Source organism: Maylandia zebra, linkage group LG14 (genome assembly GCF_041146795.1).
Source record: "Maylandia zebra isolate NMK-2024a linkage group LG14, Mzebra_GT3a, whole genome shotgun sequence".
Classification (NCBI taxonomy): Eukaryota; Metazoa; Chordata; class Actinopteri; order Cichliformes; family Cichlidae; genus Maylandia; species Maylandia zebra.
In genome coordinates, this window is record NC_135180.1 from 28,939,107 (window position 1) to 28,960,776 (window position 21,670).

The window sequence follows — 21,670 nt, forward strand, 5'->3', positions numbered from 1 at the left end:
CCATGTGTTTGTCGTCATTTTGATTCACAGAGCTCAACAATGGTACATCTATCATTTATAATCATCCATCCACCCACACTGTAACCACCCTGCCCGTTACTGTGTTAAAACTGAGCTGTAAAAGAAATGCAGCGGAGTAAAAACGGCGTTTAAAGTAATATGAAATTTGAAATGGGTTTCTGCCCATTGAGATGAAAAAGTGTTTTAGTGTAAGTACTATCAGTTTATGATGCCAACAAAGATGTAGTCGTGTTGCAGCGTCATAAATCAGCCGCTTTGAAGTTCACAGATCTAAAGTGCACGTTACGCTTCCAGCAATAAGGTCGCTGAACCCTGTTGATAGCACAAATCATTTCAGACTTTACATCTTACTGACACTGAGCACACTCTAAAAAATGTAGTAGCATTACAGTTTTTGCTGAGACATCATATCATGGTTATTTAGGTCAGGATAGTATGATATATAAGTCAGTGCACTGCTTGAACTTTAATTTATTGTACAAGACGCTTCTATAGCTGTTACACTGCAGGGAGCATTTTGCTAGCATGCCTTGAGTTCACTTGTCCCGGACGGGAAAGAGCACAGCAAAGTTCAGGACGTTTACCTTTATCCTGGGATGGAATTGGACCCTTAATTAGTTTAATATGGATAAAAATAATGTGAATTACACTAGTACAAAAAGTAGTCTGTCATAATTTTATTTATTTTTTTAAAAAGTAAAACATTCATATATTCTGTATTCATCACATGCAAATATTTCCTGCCTTTTTGTTTTAATTTTGCTGATTGTGACTTATAACTCGTGAAAATCTGAAGTCCAGTATCTCCGATTATTTGACTATTTCATTTCGAGGTAATTACTACTCAAACAGTTTAAATACTGTGTATCTCTCACTTTAGCTGTGAACACACAGCCACACTCCTCTTTTCAAATGAAATTCAATTTTGCATTTCATTTGGAAATCAAGGCCCTGGAGTCTGGAGGAAGTGTGGGGAGGTGTTTGAGGTCCAGCCTGAGGTTTCTGCCATCTGTGCTGATTTGGTGTGTCATATCTTTGGTGTGTCCTAAGGCAATGCAGCCATCTACCACGACGTTTTAGAGCACGTAATGCTTCGATCCACTCAAAAGGTTTGTGGAGATGATCATTTCTTTTTGCTGCAGAACTTACCACCTGCCTTCAGTGTCAAAACTCCTACCTCGCCTGATGCTTTGGCCCTCACACAGACTCTCTGCCAGTGTTAGGGTCGCTACTCAAAAAAAGTAATGTATTACATATTACTTCTTACTTTTCTCAATGGTAATGCAGTATGTTACTTAATTACTCACTAAAGAAAGTAACTTGTTTACTGCTCATTACTTAACTTTCTCATATATTGAGCTGAAATGTATCGTCACAAAATTACCATTTAACAATACAAAGCTACAGGCTACAGTTTCACACAACAACACAAATCCCCATCCTAGTGAGGACACACATAGGCTCTTTTTTTAGTTTTTATGTATCAATACAAAACCATCAACACAAAGCAAAGATGAAAACCAGACCAGAGAGGCTGTGCTGCAATGCTGCAAGCCTGACTGCTTATCAACGCTTTCGTTACCTGTTGAAAATCAGCGTCTGGCTGCTGTGCTGGAATCAAGACAACGCTCGGCTTTAACATCATTGTGGTTTCTTGGCTAGCTAGCATGCTGTCTGTGCAGGTGCTTCCTGAAAGCCAAAGTTGTGTTAGCAGTATAAAGCAGTTGTTTCTGTCCTGGATGCATTTTACACTTTACCATTGCGCTCTTGTCCTTTCATGCAATATCAACATGAGTAATGTTTATACCTCCTCAAAACCTTTAGATCACTCCACCATTTTCTTCCACCCTGCACACAAACTGAAACCAGCTGATTGTAGTGCAAGCATGAGAGAAGGAAGAAAAGCACATTTGATGTTTTTTTTAGCCTTTTGTTGTTTTTTTCATGAAGCATGTGTTTCACATTGGGGTTTTTCATCTATAAATTAGTTTTTTTTATTAACTGACCTGGTCATTTAAGGGCCATTTTTGCTTCATCGTTATAAAGTGGCACATTTTAAATTCAACTCTTTAGCAAGTGATAAAGTCACCACAACTGTCTTGTTCAAAAACCCACCATCTTGTGATTCATTTCACGAACTGTGCTTTGAGTCCCTGTGTTGACCTGCAGCCTGTATCGAGGAGCCCTGCTGGGGAAACCCTTGTAATCCACTGTTGTCTCTCCATTTGGTTTTCAATAAGACCTTTGATTCACAGATCCAGGAAGCCTCTATAGATCTGACCATGTCTTTTTTTATTCTTTTCTCCAAAAGCTACTGAAATACCAGAAGGTGCATTTGCATCTGTTAGAGACTGAAATACAACACTAAAGTCTCTAAACATTTAAGTCAAACTCAATTCATTTGCAGGCGCTTGAATGACTGTTAGAAATGCACCAACTGATCGTATGACTACAAAGATAATTTATATTTGTTCACTAATTAGTGGTATTTTATTGGTGCACTGATTAGGCTCATTAGCCTATGTGGTTTGCTGTAGGGTTATCGACTATGTCATCCTGACCTGATCCTTTGTCAGCTGTCTGTAAAATAGTCAGAAAAACTTCTTATTTTTAGTGCTGCGTTATGATTCTCCAAACATTGCAGCATGAACCAAATTGAAAAATTCCAGGTTACATTAATAATTAAAAAGTCATTAAAAAGTATTAAGACTACCAGTTCTCCCACTACTACTTTGTACTACTAGTGGTAGGAGTAGTATTAACATTACACAAATCTGTTTTCCTCATATTTGTTATTTCATGTACTGAGAGAGTGAGGAACAATGCATAAAGTTCACTGTAAGAAACATCTGCACAATATTGCGATTATAATTTACAGGCAACTGAATATGAAACCAGAAACTGGAAAAATAAATGCTTCCATAATTATTGACAGGTGCAGTATTACCTCCATATTGTTCCCTACATGCTTAGCCAGAACCCCAGTTGCTTCCCACTGTACTTGTGCATATGCCTTCACAGTGATTTATATATATCGGACACTGACTATTACAAGCCTTTGAGTGCTTACTCACTATTTTACATTTAAAACTCAAGTCAGAAGGTCTCCTCCATCATTTCATAGACTCAACCACAGGTAAGCTTTTCTTACTTTACTCCCATGTTCCTTGCCTACTTACATTCTCCAAAAAAGTAGTGGGAAGTCATTCTTCAATCTATTTTATTGTTTATCACTTGTAGATTTGATGAACATATTTAGTTTTTTAACCTTTTTTATTTGTGTCCATGTTACCAGTTTACACAACTGCACACAAGAGATTTTTGATCTCAAGAGTTATATATTATGTTGATGGTTTTAATAAGCATAAATAAATAAAAAATCTAACTATTCATGTCAAATTAAAACTAATTATCTGTCTATGCCCATGTGTTTGTACGATGGCACTCTTCCAGAGGATTCACAATAAATGTGTATTTATTTCCGGGTCATTCCATCTCAAATCAAAATCGGCCTTCAGCTTTGCCAAAGTTTGGTCACATATAATGATTTCTGTAAAATTTTAGCTTTATATGTCAAATAGATTTCAAAATATATGTAAACATATAAATTTTAAAATGTTCCATCGACCTACTTTCGGGGCCTTCAGGCGATGAGGCGATGTTTGAACACAAATATCTTAACTATCAAAGATGAAAGCCTACAGCCTACATCTGCCCATCATATTGAAAAATGTTTGAATATTGACTTGTGGAAATATGAAAAAGAAATCCAGCACTCCTGCAAAGTCCATATTTGAGCACACACTAATAAAAAACTTAATATTGGATGGGAGAGGTCCATCATAATCTTCCTAGCTTTAGTCTTGCACCGCTTGGTGTAGATGGACAGCAGGTCAGGAAGCTCTGATTGAATGATGCGTTCGGCCGAGCGTACCACTCTTTGCAGATCTCTTTGCACCAAACCAGGTGCAGATGTTTCCCGTCAGGATGCTCTCGATGGTGCAGGAGTAAAAGTTCTTGAGCACCTTCAGTGGCAGATGGAAGTCTCTAAGTCTTCTGAGGAAGAAGAGACGCTGACGGGCTTTCTTAAGTGGGAACAATTTCTGAATGATATAGAGCTGAATTTCACAATGCTGCAAAATAAAGCATGTAGAATACTTTTTAACTTTTTAACAAGAAAACTCTATTTTCATTCGATTTTCATCATTGAACAGAAAATGCCCTTAAAATCTGGTCATTTGAGATGTAATGACTCTTACTCCTTATTTACTCTTGGTAAGGTGGCTTAACATGGCTCGTTTTTAAAGAACTACCGCTCAACCGTTCAGTTGAAAAACAAAAACCACATAATGGAAACAAAGTCAGCATATACATAATGCTAAAATTAAGATACAGTTAAGAAGATTCTCCATTAGAAATTTAAAATGACTGTGACGCTGCGATGGAAGCTGACCGCAGACTGAGTGTGGCAGAGGACTCGAGAGGTCACCACAAGAAGCGAGTAGACACACTGGGATCAGAGGACTCGCACAAAGAGACAGAAAGTGGAAGCCGCAGAGTGAATGCAGCCGTGTGTTTAGCAGCGCCACAAGAAAGGATGCTACATCAACTCCAGCTGAGGCCCGAGGGGTTAATGGATAAGGCTACCCAGCAGGGGTCAAGGGTCAGGAGGCCACTCTGCACCAGGGCTAATTGGTCACTGCGACCAGAGTTTACGCCAACTTTTCTACGGAGAAATACATACACATGTATGGAGCTGCTCTGACAGGAGTCTTCCATCAAAAGCTGTGATCAAGAAGGCCTCTGTTGTGCTGCAGCACAGTCATGGAGATCAGCCAGTAACAATCGGCAGCCTTCACCGTACATCGACACCAGTACCACCTACGGTGACAGCTAGGCCGGACTAATGACAAGATAGGTGGCTTTTGATCTGAGTCATTTATTCATCAGCTTTCTTCTGATCATGGATTTGTTTCATTTTATCGCCACCAAACGTCAGAACACATACAAAATCTTTATTAGCTGTGTTCAAGAAGCCAAGGTTTCAAAACATTTGTTGAAAACAAACTTTGAGTTAAAGAAAATGATTTAGAAAATGACAATAAAACTAAATAAAGCAGTTCATATTTAATTCTGACTTACATTTTGGCTTTTTTGCAATTATACATCCTTCTACTCCAAACAGAGTTTCATACTTTGTTAAACAAAGGTGACCCGAGTTATGTTGTAAATTGAACCCATTATTCCCAAATGACAATGAAAAAATATCATCTGTTCAAGACGATACTTACAGTTTTCAAATTTAACGCGGTCCAATTACTCCGAAACAGCTTGAAGAAATTAAAAATGTAATCCACACAAGAGCTCGGGTGTCAGAAGGTTAAAAGTAAATTAGAAAGATGGTTGGTGTTCTGTTACCATCCTTTTACATGTAAGAGGCATACAGAATATAAATAAATGTCTATTATTGCTGCAGCTCTGGGTTTACAGAGATGGCACAAATTCATTGTAACACAAATAACACAACAATGAGTGCAAACATTACAAAAAAATGACAAAAATAAAAATTTTAACTTTGTACATTCATGCTACAACATTCATAAATTACCAACATTAACATACATTATAATACTTGAGAAATAAGAATAAAACTTGTCAAATTTTACAGAGGAGAAGTCAACTTTGCAGCTGAAGATCTGTTTAAATATGCATCGATGGCTTTTGTCTTTGAATTCTATCAAAAGTACAACTAATCAAATCATACAATGTTTTCAGTTCAGTAAAAAAATATGTGCAGAAACAGGTCTTTTAGTGTAATAATACAATAATATACTCTTGGATATTGTCACTGCATACTGCTTTTAATTTGAGTTACAGTAACAGCTGTGCGATATTTTATTAGCCTCTCATATTCTGGGAATGTTAAATCTTCATTTAGTATACAAAGCTGCTAAAAAAAACAACCTGAGTATCTCAGAAAGTGTATTTAAGTGCAGTGTTACATGTACTCAGTGGCACGGACTATGGCATGGAGGTGAGCAAGTGGTTTCAGTTAATAAAATGAAGCTTCTAAGCTGTTCAGGTGGAAGGATCGATTTACATTTAATAATAATGATCGTTTGTTGTTTTGAACCTCATCCAGCTACAGCCACCTGCTGCAGGAACTCAAGAGAACAAAAAAAAACCAAAAACATATAACGAGTATATATAAGTACTGAACTAAACATCGGGGCCACGCTTGTTGTTTCAGCCCAGGAGTGCAAGCCTGTTTTCTCCCAGTTTCCCTCTATTTGCATCTGAAAATCTGTGAGAATCCCTGGTTCAGAGGAATCCTGACAGATTGATGTTGTCATGCTGATGCTGTCACTGTCTTGATGCTGGACGGGTTAATGATTTATGGGGAATTGTGGGATTCCTCGAATGAGTCCCGGGTTAATGTTCACCTTTCTCGGCAGATCTCTGGGTGTGGGGGACTGCTCACATCCAGTCCAGATCCAACTGTCGAGGGGACTGACTGAGTGGCCGGCCTCCAGCTAAACCCGGCACACAGCAGGGAGGAAGACCATGCTCGGCGACTGAGAAGAAGAGGAGGAGGAGGCTAATGAGGCCTGATCAAGCTCAGCAATGGGTCACAACAGAGACAATGAGAGCAGAACAAAAAAAAAATCCAAGCAGTTATAAAAAGCTCAAAGAAAAAACAACAACAACATGCTTTTCTCATTGTGTAAGGTGTGCAAGCTTCATGCATGACAAAGAACATTGTGGCCCACGCAACATGCACTGACATGCACAAGTAGGAGGTATCTTATGTCCACAACACAGAAGTTTGAATATTTCATGTTTTATTCACCAAGTTAATCATTTGTATTTTCTCTAACTGTAATCAAACAATGAACATGTTAAACAATCAGGAGTAAAATGATGATTTTAGTCCATTACAGGACCGGCTAAAAGCATCACCAATAGATGTTTAATATTCCTTTAAATTTGACTCTCTGCACATGTGACAGCGCTTCATTAAAGTCATTTTGAATCTGAAGTCAGTTTTAGACTCAATATGCTCACAAAAGTATTGTGTCGTTTAATAATAATGTATGCGATCTATAATTATAATTACAGGCAACATCAGTGGTCCCTCTCATGGTCTGGGGTTTGTCATAGTTTCCATCAATGACTTCTGCTAAAAATGCTAAAAAGCATTTACAAATATTGTTTCATTTCCTTTTTTGCTGAGTTTATATGTTTCCTTCAAATAATTAACGTGTCTTTTGTACAGTAAAAATATTTCCCAAAGTAGGGCAGTGGGTGGAGTTTTATATGCACTGAGGCTGAATATCTTGAATGAAATAACTGCTTGTTTTAATGTATCTATCTGATAAACTTAGTACTTTTTTCATTTTTACATTTCAGGCAGACAAAAAAAGTTTTTTTTTACTCAAGTTAAAGCTCCTAATGTATATAAATGAACTATTTTACAATCATGTCAATTTTGTTTACACAACACAACTTAAACTCTTCCTATTATCTATAAAAGGACCTCACCGGGACATGACCTTGATGTCTTCAGCAGTAGTTGGTCATGTGTAAAGACACAGCGTCTCTGTATTCCATCCTGCTTCCTTTCTTTACTTTATGTTGGCCTGAAAGTACAAAAAACTAAACAAAACAAATAGATCCTGAACATAGTGGAATCAGCCTCTTTAATATCGTCCAGGTACATATATGACCTCCGTTTCCTCAGTGAAAAAAGTATCATAAATTTAACAAAAGCTTACATTAATGCCACTAATAAACTCAATAAAACACTGAAAGCTTTCCTTTTCTTTCTTGTTAGTCAATCGGGATCCAAAAATGTGGTCATGTCCCCCTCTGTCATGTATATGCTCTGTGAAGAGAGCTAAGGTATAAGGCTGGGAGCAGACCAGGTGATGGATAGCAGCAGGGCTTGTTGTCCTCTGCTTTACATGACTCTCATTAAGCTGTAAATCTTTCACAACAACACCCACTGAGACAATGCCACACAGGCTTCTCCTTGCTGCTCCACCTTGCCCTCGGCGTAACAATGAAACTGAATCACTTTGTCAGGACACACAATTGCCTCAGTGTTTCAGACAGCCAGTAAAAAAGGTTGGACAACACATCAGTGTGTGAATGTGGGTCTTTGGTGAATCATAACAGGCAATCATAATTATTCAACATCTCGATGGTATCTGAGATAGTCACCTGATGACACATATGAAAATACAATGTAGCAAGCTGATGTAGAAAAATTGGGAATTTTGTACAGTTATGTACCATTACTTGTGAAAACAGATGCATACTATAAATGTCTTATCAGCAAGCTGTACATGTTTACAGTGTAATTTGAGACAAAGTCGAGAAAGATACGAAATTTAATTCAGAGTACATGCAGTTAGATTTTAATGTCAAAAAACAAAAATAAAGAAAAAAGGTAAAACGACGGGAACAAAGTAGGAACACTAAACAAAGTATGATGCTATGATACTGTAAAGCTAATACGTAACACTGCTATTTGTTTTTGTAGATTATATACGCTGTAAAATTACAAGCTACAGTACTTTACTGTAATTGAACAAATTACTTACAGTAACTAAGGGCTGTGTGAGGTATAGACTGTAAGATAATCCAAAAAACAAACAAACAACCCTCTCAAATTTATATCTAAAAAATTATACAGTGCTTGCTGATAATCTCAAAAAATATTTGGGCCAGGCACCTCCATAAAAACAGAGACTGCTGTCACCTCCCCTCACCTATGGGCAGCTTTGCTCGCTCTTACTCGGAAAATCAGACACAGCCTTCGTGGGTGATAAGAATAAGTAGGTATACCTGTCCTACTAAACTGTACCACAGATAAAGAATCACGTGCAGCTAACTGGCACAGGATCATATTTGCACACGTGACTACTTTCTCGTTTTTATTAAATTCTGAGATCTGGAATATGAACTTTATTTTTGTCATTTTCGAGCTTTAGAAATTGCAGGTATTAAAGTTGAAGTATTTTCCTCCAACATGCAGTTTAATGATCACAGCAGCTCACAGGTTTGTTTCTGTATGACAGCTTGTGGGGATAGGTTAATTGATTAATCCAAATTGCCACTAGGTGTGAATGTGAGTGTGAATGGTTGTCTGTCGGCCCTGCGACAGACTGGCGACCTGTCCAGGGTGTACCCTGCCTCTCGCCCTATGACAGCTGGGATAGGCTCCAGCGCCCCCCGCGACCCTGAAAAGGATAAGCGGAAGCGAATGGATGGATGGATGGATGGAGGTTTTGTTTATGTGCCTTTGCATGTTCAGGTTCTCGCCTTAACAAAACCTCGACAAAGCTACACACTGACACCTGCTGGCAGAAAGTTTGTATTGCAACAACCAATATTAAAGATGGGAATTTGTTGCCCTGCATTAGTCCTCGCAGGTCGGCCTTCCGCTCCGTTCGTTTTGACCATCACAAAGGCGTTTTTATTTTATTTTATTTTATTTATTTATTTTTAGCATACACAAATAAGCCAACTGGGGTGATTCTAGGATCAGAGCTTTGGGGGTAAACTTTACTTGTCGCGATGAAACTTCTTTCCTGTCTCTGTCAGTCCCTGTCCTTAAATGTCTCCAGTTGTCCCGAGTTCTCTCTGACTGTCTCCTTGGTGCATTTACACCCCTGTTCCTCCCTGTCCCCGTCGTCTGTTGTCTTTGTCTCCGTTATCAGTCATCATAATTTTACCATCTCTGTGCAAGTCTGCAAATTTCTTTATTAAATTATAAGATTCTTAAATTCATCAAGTCTCTCTGTGCCTGGGTCCTCGTCACAAAACACATCACTGTTTTGTACGTTTTAACACAATTTAATCCCCACATTTGTGAAAGAAAAGCAAAACACTTTTTTGAAAAGTCTGTAACAAAACCATCAAATCTGATAAAGGTTATTTAAATGCTAATAGACTACTACTGTCAGGGTTCCTGGGTCGTTGACCCAGTGTTTTCCGTTTTGTCATCTTCAGTTTATTTTCACATCTGTTTTCTGTGCCAGCATACCCCCTGCGTATTGTGTTCCAGTTATTCCCACGTATCATTAGTCAGATTATGTTCAGCTGTGTACTCACCGGTCTTTCATTATCATCCTCACCAGTCTGTTAAGCCCTCTGTTTCTATTCGTTCACGGTCGTGTCATTGATGTTACGTTGTCCTTCCCGTGTGTTCCCTCAGTTCAGTCAGCCGTTCAGTTGTCTAGCCAGTCAGTGTCTGTTCACCCACTCCCTATAATAAACCTTCACCTACCTGCCAGTCCTGCGTTTGGGTTCCTTCTTCCTCGCCTCCACACAACGCCTGACAACTACTGCAAAAGAAGAATGGATTGGAATAAAACAAATACATATCTAACCTAAAGTGCGCTTTTGGAAAACATTTAAAGCTGCTGTACAGAATCTTTGAAACAAGCTAGCTTAAAACATTTTTAGAAGATAAACAGGGAACTCTGCTTCCCCTTACAGCTCCTCACTCCACCAGGGCTCTGTTTGGCACTTTCTGATAGTGTGCAAATGTGATGCACGTACTGTAGTGCAGTCATACAGACAACTAGATGGTCCAAAAGTGGGCCTACCTATTACTGGCTGAGGTTTTAGTAGAGTTGTGGCTGAACCACATAAAAATATATAATTAATTTTAATCTCCCCAATCAATGATAATGTTATGTTGGAATGTTGTTAAAGAGGGTCAAAAATGTTTCAACCTGTGTTGCAGATTCTGTATAGCAGATGAAAAAAATACATTAATATGAAAAAGAAATACTATTAAGATAACTAATAATAAAGTCCTCACTCAGTGTACTTTCAACCAAAAGGCAAATAACCAAACCATCTAATAAAAGATATAGATATTGAAAGAAATATTGAAACACTGATCCACATTGATTGATGGATCATTTGATCTTACACTTTTTTTTTTTTTTTTTACCTGAATCTGGCTCCTTTTTTGTGAAAAACTTCCTTATATCCATTACGAACTTGGCTGTCTCTCTGTGCACACACACACACACACACACACACACACACACACACACACACACACACCAGGAGTTAATGGGCATCCAGTCAGTGCAAGACAATATAATTTCCCCATATTAGACAATACAAATCCTCGCAATAGCACACCTGTCGGGAATTAACATTACAGTCTTTAAAAAAAACACATGTTGTTTTAAAAAAAGATCAATTTTCCTTGACATTGCTAACAAAGTTAATCAAAAACTAGTAACTTAACTGTTAGCTTCAGTCATTTGGAGAAAGAGAGCATCCAGGTTACTGAAGACATTGAAAAAAAGTGAATTATTATTAATTATGTATTATCTCAGCATTTTGTCTTTCTTAGAAGTAGCGCCAAGATATTACTACCGAAATAATAAGTTGAAATTTCACTGGTGGAAACAAACTGTGGAATATGAAGACTTAAGGTTAAAGGTAAAATGTATGTGGACCTGTGGGTGGGGGGGGGGGGGGGGGGGGGTAATTCAGGAAAAAACAACAACAAATAAGCCAACAAAACTAAAAATTAGCCCTGCTATGAGCCGGCAGGTGTGCCTGACAGACTGAACTCAGGGCACCGAACGTCCCACAACACAGTCCTAAGTAGTGACGTCGTCTTCCTCTTAGTGACTGCTGTTATCAAGATGGCGCTGCGGCCAGGATCTGGGGGAGGTGGCAGGTATTTTAGCCATTTTAAACTGACTCATTTCAGGGGAAGTAATTTGTGCGTGAAACATTCACCCCCGACAGTCGCGGGGCTTCACATTTAGCCACGAGGACGCCCTCAAATATCGCGATAAAGGCTGGCTTAGTTTGTCGGAGCAGGGAGATGAGATGAGATGGCTCGTAGTCAGGTGCCACAGCTAACGTTAGCTGGCTCCTTCTGCCTTTACCTGTCCATGTTCAGAGTGGACCAGACTAACTCCACGGTGTGGTCATATTAACAGATTTCACGCTTAAGTTATTCTGTGGTAGTCATAGTGTCCATTGCTCTCGGTCTCTGGTGATATAACGCGATACTTGCTAGATGAATCTCTTGTAGCATTGCTAGGCAGGCCTGTGGGTGGCTGGTAGGGACACATATTAACACTTTCTCAGAATTATGTTTTCTATTATTAGGGATTTAGTATGGTGTTGGCTATTTACGAAGATAAAGCATTAGGACGTGAAGATTTGTGGGGAAGGGGTTGATTTAGTTAAGTTTTTTGTCCCTGTAACACACCAAGCAGCAGAGACTCTAAGCCCTTCTTCAAGAGTCAGATTGCTCTAATAACTCTCTGCTGAATTACATAATCAGCCCTGTCGTACATGCATATTCCAGTAAGTAGCTGTAAATGGTGAGGAGATGTTCAGGTGTCTTATTAAAGCAGTGTGATGATGGTCTGCAGAGGAGATGAAAAGGCCAGCCTCATGATTTTTTCATAACACGAGCTCCAGCACCCTGAATAATAAATATACTCTGGCTACAAGGCTAGCCAGGTGATACTGATCTGACAGGTGAAACCAAAGCCCTCAAGACTGTCTGTGCCATTCTTTCACTGTGGCTGGTAAAACCTCTAATGTATACTCTGGTAGATTTGGGCTATATTTATATGTTCAAAAAATGTGTCATTTATGAGATGGGCCATGCTTAACTTTGACTTTGGAAATCCTTTTTTTTTTTTTTTTTTTTTTTAAGTATCTACTTCCATGGTACAGTGTGACTTTTTTTTATAATCAGTGGTCCCATTTGGTAAAAAACAATCTTGGAAACTTCAATCTTGGAAATCTTGGAAACTGAGTAGCTGCAAGAAATGACAACGTGGGTATGATAAAAGTAAAATGTACCTGAATGCTAAAGTGCAAAGCCAGGAGGTGAAGCCTGTTTGAGAATTCCAGCAACCTTTTGTAGTTTGTAGTAGGGCTGTTCGATATAACGATATATATCGGATGACAAAACGTCTATGGTTTCATTTTACGCTATCGTTTGTTTCGTGGTGTCGCAAAATAAACTGTTTACAGCAATATTTTTTCACCGTTTTGATGGTCACTGTAGTGGCTATATTAATTTCTTTAAGTTCTCTCTTTCTCTTATATTTAATATAACCACACTACAGGCGGACAAGCACCTGTTTTTATGCGTTGTGGTTAGCAACAAGACGGTAACACCATCGCGTATCCGCTTGTTTATGTACCACATAAACCTTTCACAATAAAGCTCAAGATCCTGTTGAGACTTTTCAAAATAAACTGAATCGCGTGAAAGAGCAGATTATTAACGGATGAGAAGTAAAAACTGAGCCACCAGGTGCTAAAAAATAAACCTTAGACTCAAACGTTAGAACAGGCTTTTCCCCGCAGCACGCCGTGTAATAAATACTCACAAAGAAAACGGCGGCCTTTACAACTTATGTCTAAAAATGTATCGTTTCATGCATCGGTTAAAACACTCGACTCCAGCTACATGACGCGCAGCTGGAAACACTTCCCGCAAGTCGAGCTGCCCGAGATTCACAGAATTTACAGAAAATGTTATATTTTTGCTATTTATGTCGTTATCGGACGATAGAATTCTTATATCGGGATATGAGATTTTGGTCATATCGCACAGCCCTAGTTTGTAGGCTCCATGCAGATCCTCTGTTTTCAACAAGGCATGTGATTAAATACTTTATGAATGTCAGATGATATCCTGTGCAGAAACCATACTTTTTACACCAGCTATTTAGAATATTTCTTCTTCTCTCAGCTGCTCCCTTTAGGGGTTGCCACAGCAGATCACCTACCTCGATCTCAGTCTCACTCTACCCTTCTCTTCTGACACACCAACCCTCTGCATGCCCTTCTTCACTACATTTGTGAACATCCTCTGAGGTCTTTTTCATTTCCACCTGCCTGGCAGCTCCATATTCAACATCCTTTGTCTTTTTTATCCACTATCCCCCCCCTGCACATGTTCAAGCCTCTCTAAATTTGTTTCCAAACTGGGCAACTCACGATGTTCCTGTATATGAGAGAGAAAATGATTAGTGCTTGCTTTTCAGAGTGCTTTCGGTTACTTTTAGTGATGCATTAGTTGTAAAATTCTGGGCCGATACCAATGACATTTTTCCTGCTCTGTTTATTCCCTCTGTTATATCAAGAAAACAAAGAAATCTTCATTATGCATGGATATCTAAAGTTTTTTTTTAAAAGGGGCTTTCAGCTCTGAAATACAAATAATGACATTAAAATCAATACAACTGATAAATCAGTAAATAAGATAACATTTTCTGAGTTCAGTGGTGGATCCGTTGGCTAATATATCAGCCAAATGTCAATCAGTTGGCTGATAACACCTAATAACAGCCGTCCGATAGATTAATTGGCTCCAGCCATGGCGACTTTTTCCTACATAATAGCATCTATGGAAGCAACAGCATTAGCAGCGAATGAGGAAAAAGTGCATTCGTAAGGCAGAAAATTGAGAATTTCTAGCATGTTTCTTTGGGTAAATAACAAAGCCCTAAATAATCAGTTGTTTGTACGTAAATGCTTTAGATCTTTATGTAGCAGAAGTGGCAGGTCTATTAAAAGTAAGCTTTTCCTTTTTATAGGAGTGATTTTAAGTTTGCTCTCTGTTCCTCTATGAGAGCAAATAATTTTAACAGTAACGACTCTGGCTAAAAACTCTGAAACTGTCCCTTCTGTCCCCAAGCATTTAAAGCAGTTTGATAAGCTATTAGATGAATCCAGACCTTTTACAAGGCTCAGGCCTGCCTGGTGTCCACAGCTGCTGTCGCCGCTTATCTCCCTCTATGTTAATCCACTCGGCCATGACCTCTGATTTGTTGAAGGATGGCAGACAGTAGTGCCGTCATGCTCAAAAAGCTTTTTAAGCTGTAAATCTTCCAGTGAGCAGATGCGAGAATCTGAAACCCTCTGGTACTTGTCATATTACAACAGTATCCTGTGAGGGGAAACGCTGGCTTCTTGCTTTGAGTTTAAATGTTTTTAGATGAGCAGAGAAAAGAGGACCACTCATCAGCACCAAGAGTGCCCATAAATTCACATTAGTGTGAATTAAATGTGACAGACTCAGGAGGACTTGAACAAATAGCTGTTGTGACTATGTCCCAAATCATAAATGTACAGTACTATGTTGAAGTTGAGCTGCAGCAGGGCTGTAATTTCATGTACTACCATTAGGTAACACAAGATGGCACAGTGATTCAATTGAACCTTTTGTTTAAGCAGGCAAGTTATTAAAGCACATCCATTTTAACAATGGAAGCCTGCAAAAGGCAAAACCTCTTGGAGAAACGGCTAACCCACACACCCACTGGTAAAACAGTGCCACCCGGTAGAGAAAGCTTTAGGTAAATTCTGCAGAGGGTAATTACAAAAAGTACCTTTAACCCTTAAAATAACAGATAATTTTGGCTCTTTGAAGTAAGCCCATGCAGACACAACATTTCCATGTTATCACATTGGACACTTCAGAGTTCCTCTTGCATTGGGAAAACTCAAAATTTCAAGGATTGTAATTGACCAGTTTTCTAAAGTGGGGTTTAAATTACTCAAACGAAAACAACTTGTGTTTTTTACAAGGACAGAAACACGAGGAAAATTCATAGACCTTAACTAAGGTAACAGGGACTCCAGTTGTGTCTGTGTGCGTACTCCCTCCCCAGAGGCCCGTTTTGTGTTGGAGAAAACCTATAACTCCAGCGGACATGTAGCACCACCTGATGAATATATATGGTTTGCTCTCTGCCAGCTCCTGAGGGAAATATGTGGTTCTTAAGCTGCTAAATGCTCCACTGGGTTTGCTGGCTAGTTACTAATTGTGTTTCAGATACAAGGAAATATGAGGGTTCTCCGGCTGGTTAGACAGTGCTAGTGAATGAAGATATTTGGAAATAGTAATGACTCTGTGAATAATGATAATAACGAATAACGGACAGGGTTAATCGATAAAGAATAGTTGCAGTCGTCGTGTTTACAAGCCTGCATTATGAGCCAGTGCCTGCTTTCTGTGACAGTGATCTCTCTGCTTCCCTTCTGTCAGCACAGTTGTCTCAGTTCTAAAGTTACCAGTATTATATTGTGATGATCACATTAAACTGGGAATCGTTGGAAGCAGAGGCCCGGCTGGCTCCGTCTTCTGTTTGTTTCTGCATCAACGCTTCCAGTCTGTGAGTTGTAGTAAGTTATTTGACAAATAGCCGAAGGCCTGTGTGGGTTGGCTCCGGCGAGGGAGAGACTTGGACGACTCGTAGAAAGACTTCCTCTGATTATTTCTTAAAGGCCTGTTTCTCAGCACAGCGACAAGAGTCCAAGTCGCCTGCAGAAACTCGCCCAGCCATCTACCCTCTTGTTTATCTGGCGTGAACGTTGCTCCAAAGGATCTGAGGGGTTCTTTGTGAATAAGCCTCAGCTGCTTCGAGTCTGTAGAACAAAACTGCGTCTGCTTGTTGATGTCACTGTCATCAGCAACACACTTTTATCGCATCTGTGTTTAATTTTACCTGTCGGCTTACGGGAGCGTGTTACTGTCATCTGAAGAATTACAGCAACAGGATTCAGATTTGACGCAAGGAGGAAGGCATTTTCAAGTTGTTTTGAGGAGGTTGCAGTTTTACTTTTTTATATTTTTGGTTCTGTTTTGTCATCTCAAATGAGATCAGTATAAAATGGAATAAAATTAAACTGAAGGACCACATGAAACTGAAAAAATGGACTGATTTGTACAGCTCACAGCCTCTCAATCTCATTTATTGTCAAGCAAACATGGCGTCACATCTAATTTCACTTATCTCTTCCACGTCAGTTGTGTTATTATAACGGCTGTTGATTTTAAATGGTATTGTTGCAGCTAAGTGACAACGAGTCATCTGCTGCTATAAATGTTCAGCAGGGGACCGGGGAATAAAAAGGCCACATAAATGAAGGCTGTTTTTAACTTCAGCCTCAGTTTGAATCTCATAATCTGTGTTTTTCTTCTTTATTTCTTTAGTTTTATGTATCCTGTTGGAGGAGGCTTGGGACCGCCGCAAGGTGAGTCATTTCGCAGTGAATATTACCGCTCTTTCCCTCCAAACTGTTTGTGTAAATATATTCAGCTATGGAGATGACACACAAATGTGTTTTGTGTGAATTTGAATGGGATCATAGAATATTGCTTTTTGAAGCAAACTGTCAGGATATTGCACTTTAGAATGTAAACGTTGTTTATTTTGACAAATGTTACTAGAAATCTTCATTTTAAATAAAGTGGATATTGAAATACTGATTTTCTAACAAGTATTAGCACAATAAGTGTCATTCTTCCCTCGATGTAATCAGTCACACAAGATGTGATCAAAAGTTTCTCGGCTCTGTAAATAACTTTAAAAAGTTTGGCTCATCTCCTCTTCAGTGTCACCTTCTTTGGCAGCCTTGTACTCTTCTGAAAAAGGCTAGGAACTGGATTAAACTTAAATTTAAGTTATGATTACAAAATAATTTCATCTACTTTCTCTGTAGAGCTCTTTGTTTTTTTTTTATTGTGCTATAATTCAAACGCACTCTGTTCCTTTACAGTTTGTAATTTTTGCTTAGTTGATTAAAACAGAGCTTCTCTTTACCAAGATCCATACATGAAAAGAGATGAAGAGAAACCCTGGATTGCTCAGGGTCTGTCACCTGGTCCACTTTCAGCACTATGACACATTTTAGAACATAAATCTCCTCCCAACATGTTTTTAAGTTCAGTAAATTAATGTTTAAACTACAGTATTGACCATAATAGTTGTGATTATGATTGTTGCTTTAATCGAGTGCTTGCTCTGTTGATTGAACTTTGTGCGCTTGATTCGCTCCCCTGTATCAAACATCAAGCCTTCAGCTTTCATTTGGGGAAGAGGGTGAAGCCAAATCTGGGTTGGGAGAGAAAAATAAACCAAAATGCAAAATGAAATAAGAGGAATGATGAGGAACATGCTGCAAGCATGCCCCTCTTTAGAGCTAAAAGGAACATGGGAGGACAGCCTAGTAGGGGAGATAGGTTGGCCTTTGACGTTAACTTTGATTGTTTTCGTCCTTTCCTTTTAGTTATTGGTCCTTGCAGTTCTTGGGCATATGAGGATCAGTGAGGATTCGGCACATTGCAGCTCATATCTTTGTTACAATGCTCAGCACTGAGCAACGCAGGTCTCAGATGTGCCATCATTTAGCTGTGGCTGCTCATCCTACTCAGACTGTTGGCTTTGCAGTAACGCCTCCAGATAAACCACGCATGCACTGGTGGGACGAGCGTCTCTTAGGGGTCATTATATGCTCCTGTTAGCAATGTCATTTTAGTCCAACAAATTAGAATGTGCACAGTCTTCCAGACAAGCCATTTACACAGCCCAGTTGAGCCCTAACACGGTGAATCATCTGCAGGCTCCAGTCGGAGCTGGCTGCTCAGCTCTGGTTAAAAAATAAACACACACTTTTCCAATTTTTCTTCCCCCAATCCTCTTGTTTTGCTCCAAGTTGTCACAGTAGTCACCAGAGAAACAGATTTGGCTGTTGCAAAGCCTGTGTCTTTTTCCAGCTGTCGGAAGAAATGGTAATGGATTTGCAATACTGAATTATGACCAGCCTCTGGAGGCTTTTGTTTTCTCTTTTTCTTGATAACTTAAACTAAGATAAGTAAGTAAATACATTTTATTTCTCCCAATAGTTTGTAAATTCTTCATTATAGCTGTAAAAACTTTAAACGCAGCCTATAACAGTGTAGCTTAATAAAATAAAACATGACCAAAATGAGCTCAATAAGGAAAAATTTACACAAAGGAAAGGTGCTCAGTTAAATGGAAGCTCAAAAAGTACATTTTTAAAAACACAGAAGAATCCCCTGTAAAAACTGAATGTAAAACGGGAAGAAAAAATTAATAGGAAAAAACAGATTAACTTATTAAACTTGTAATAAATTATTATAAAGAAACAAAGAACTTCATTTATACCAAAAGTTGGGAAGTTACCGTGTTTCAGCAGCCAATAAATCCAAGCACTCATTTGTATTATTAAAAAAATTACACTAAATAAGGAGCTCAGATAAAAAAAAAAAAAAAAAAAAAAAAAAGAAGAGCTCGATAAATCAGACTCCATATTATTTTGCGGACGCCTCACATTCCCCATGATGATTGCGGGAAGACCTCCAAATCTACTGTTTTCTATGTAGCTTCTCCGGTCTTACAGGCCTTGCTCCAGGCAGTAAAACTGTCAGTGCAATCAGCTGGTGAAGATTCTCTGTTGGCAAGAGAGTAATATGAAGAAAAACTACTAGAAGGCTTGTAAAAATTGATTTTACAAGACCCGTGAATCAAAAAAAAGTAGCCAAATCAACTTCACATGAATCGCACTGAGTAAGAATCAAGGCTATCAGTTAATAAAACCATTAAAATAAATACAAAACAGTAACAATGGAAACTGCATCTCAGTATGGTACCAGGAAAAAATGCAATGTAAAAATTTGAATGTAATACAATAAAAGAGAGTAAAAGAAACTCAATAAATTCAGCAAAGCATGATAAACATGTTACATATAGAATATTTTAACCATGTCTACAGTATGTGATAACAGAGTTTGTGTGTTTCTGCAGGCATGGTACCCATGCAGCAACAGCAGCAGCAGCAACAGCAGGGCTTCCCCATGGTTCCTGTCATGCAGCCTAACATGCAGGGCATGATGGGAATGAACTTTGGAGGCCAGATGCCCCCAGGTGCCATCCCTATGCAGGTCAGCGCTATTTCTTATATGTTGTGCTTGGTTCTGTGTTTGCATATGTTTTTTGGGAGGCGGGGGTCAAATTAATATTTCCCTGAGGATTTATTTATGTATTTATTTATTCTCTTGTAGTATTTTGAGTGAACTTGCTAATTTGGCTGCATTTGGTGCATACATAGTAGTGAAACACTGCTGTATTGATTTAACTGATTTCACTCATGTGGAAGGCTGGCTTTACAGCTCCTCTTGAACTCATTTGCTTCCATGTTAATCTCTCCACAAACAGTTTTAAACACCAGCACATTAACAGGAATTTATTGTTGCCTGGTGATGTTTAACAAGACTTTAATCCATTAACATTTTGCTTTCCCTTGGTTAAAGCATTTGATAATCACACGAGCGGAGCAGGAATGCTAAATAGTTTGTTGCATGTTTTTTTGGGGGGGTGGGGGTCTAACAGGGTGGAATGGCGATTGGGATGCAGACCCCTGGGATGCAGTTCTTGGGTCAGCCACAGTTTATGGGTATGAGACCAGCAGGACCCCAGTACACGGCTGACATGCAGAAACAGATGGCTGAAGAGCACCAGTAAGTCATCTTTACACCTCCATTATAATTCCTCTTTGTGTAGATCAAGTTTAAGTAAGCAGCTAGCTTAAAAAACAGTGCAGTGGAAAATAAACTTCCCTTTAACACATTCAAATTTTCTGTCAACTTCAGTTTCTGGTTACTTCTTATACTTTTTAATAGAGCCTTAGTGTCCAAATTAGGTAATTTTTCCCCCAAATACACTGAAAGATCTGAGTTTACCATCTGAGAGCATTCTGCTACTTTTTAGGACGTATAATCCCCCAAACCCTAACCCACTAACCCTGTAAAGCCTCTTGGATTAGCTGGAAAATTCATTATCACAAAGCTGACAACATAAAGTTAGGTGATTTTTAAAGCTCTTGAAAAATGGACTTCTTCCACATCTTCTCACAGCACAGCAGCACTCCAAACATCTTAAAGAATATGGATACTGGGTTGGGTTTTAATCATGTGTTGTTGCTTATTTTACTGGAGTAAAGTGTCTAAATGCTTCTTTGAGCACTGCAAAAGAAACCACACTTTTCCCTGCACTTTAATTTACTTATTTATTTTTTGATTTCTAAATGTTTAGATTTGTGTGACTGTACACTTGAGAGATTGATGCATCTTCAAATGCGATGTCTGCACGTTACATTTAAAGGAACCAAGTGAATCCTTGTTTTATGTCTCACAAATACTATTTTAGCCCCAAACTGTAGATTGTGCGGTCACTGTTGGTCCTCAGTGGATGAGTCCTAATAACCTAGATGGTCCCGTTGACAAGTTGACATTTGTGGTTTTAAATGAAATGTCACAAAAACTCTTGGTTGGACTGCCATGACATTTGGTTCACAGATTCATGTACCCGTCATGATGACTTGTAATCAGTTGATGAACTTTGCATTAAAGGCCATCAGGGCACAGTTTAAATTTGTCCAAACACCTGTAAAGCTGATGACATTCCCAGCTGCCTCAGCTGTACTGTATGTAGTGCTAATTAGTGCATGTGAGTGTGTGAAGGAGAAGAAGAATATGAAGCAAGAGAGTAGTAGAGAGAGGAGGGGGGCAACCGGGGGGGAGCAGCAGTCAAACATGCAAATAATCTTGTCTCACTAAAATAAATACACAATACAGGATATTAACATGTTAATACCAAATAAAAATCAGCATGTTGGCTTCATCTTTATACATTCAAATAAATTCATTTTCAATTCAATTTTATTTATAGTCGTGTCAAAAAGTGGTTGCTCCCTTTCTGATGTCCTTTTTTTTTTTTTTTTTGGATACTTAAATGTTTCAGATCATCAAACAAATTGAAATATAAAG

At 38.7% G+C, this 21,670-nt stretch overlaps 1 protein-coding gene and 1 long non-coding RNA gene across 14 annotated transcripts in view; one reads left to right on the forward strand and one right to left on the reverse strand.

The window, feature by feature from the left end:
• Nucleotides 1-4,958: 4,958 nt before the first annotated feature.
• LOC143421961 (uncharacterized) lies at nucleotides 4,959-10,366 on the reverse strand. The gene is made up of 3 exons (XR_013101564.1): nucleotides 10,141-10,366; nucleotides 7,564-7,677; nucleotides 4,959-6,596 (listed from the first exon to the last, which is right to left on the reverse strand). It is a non-coding gene; the product is annotated as an uncharacterized LOC143421961 (long non-coding RNA).
• Nucleotides 10,367-11,607: 1,241 nt separating this feature from the next.
• Nucleotides 11,608-21,670, forward strand: part of synrg (synergin, gamma) — a 42,465-nt gene continuing 32,402 nt past the window's right edge. For all 13 annotated transcript variants that reach the window (XR_013092979.1, XR_013092980.1, XM_004558198.2 and 10 more), the window contains exons 1-4: nucleotides 11,608-11,737; nucleotides 17,036-17,076; nucleotides 19,650-19,786; nucleotides 20,235-20,362. Coding sequence is in view for 11 of the 13 variants with exons in the window: in XM_004558198.2 (XP_004558255.1) it covers nucleotides 11,703-11,737; nucleotides 17,036-17,076; nucleotides 19,650-19,786; nucleotides 20,235-20,362 (341 nt within the window). In the remaining 2 variants the exon portion in view is untranslated. The remainder of the gene's footprint in view (nucleotides 11,738-17,035; nucleotides 17,077-19,649; nucleotides 19,787-20,234; nucleotides 20,363-21,670) is intronic.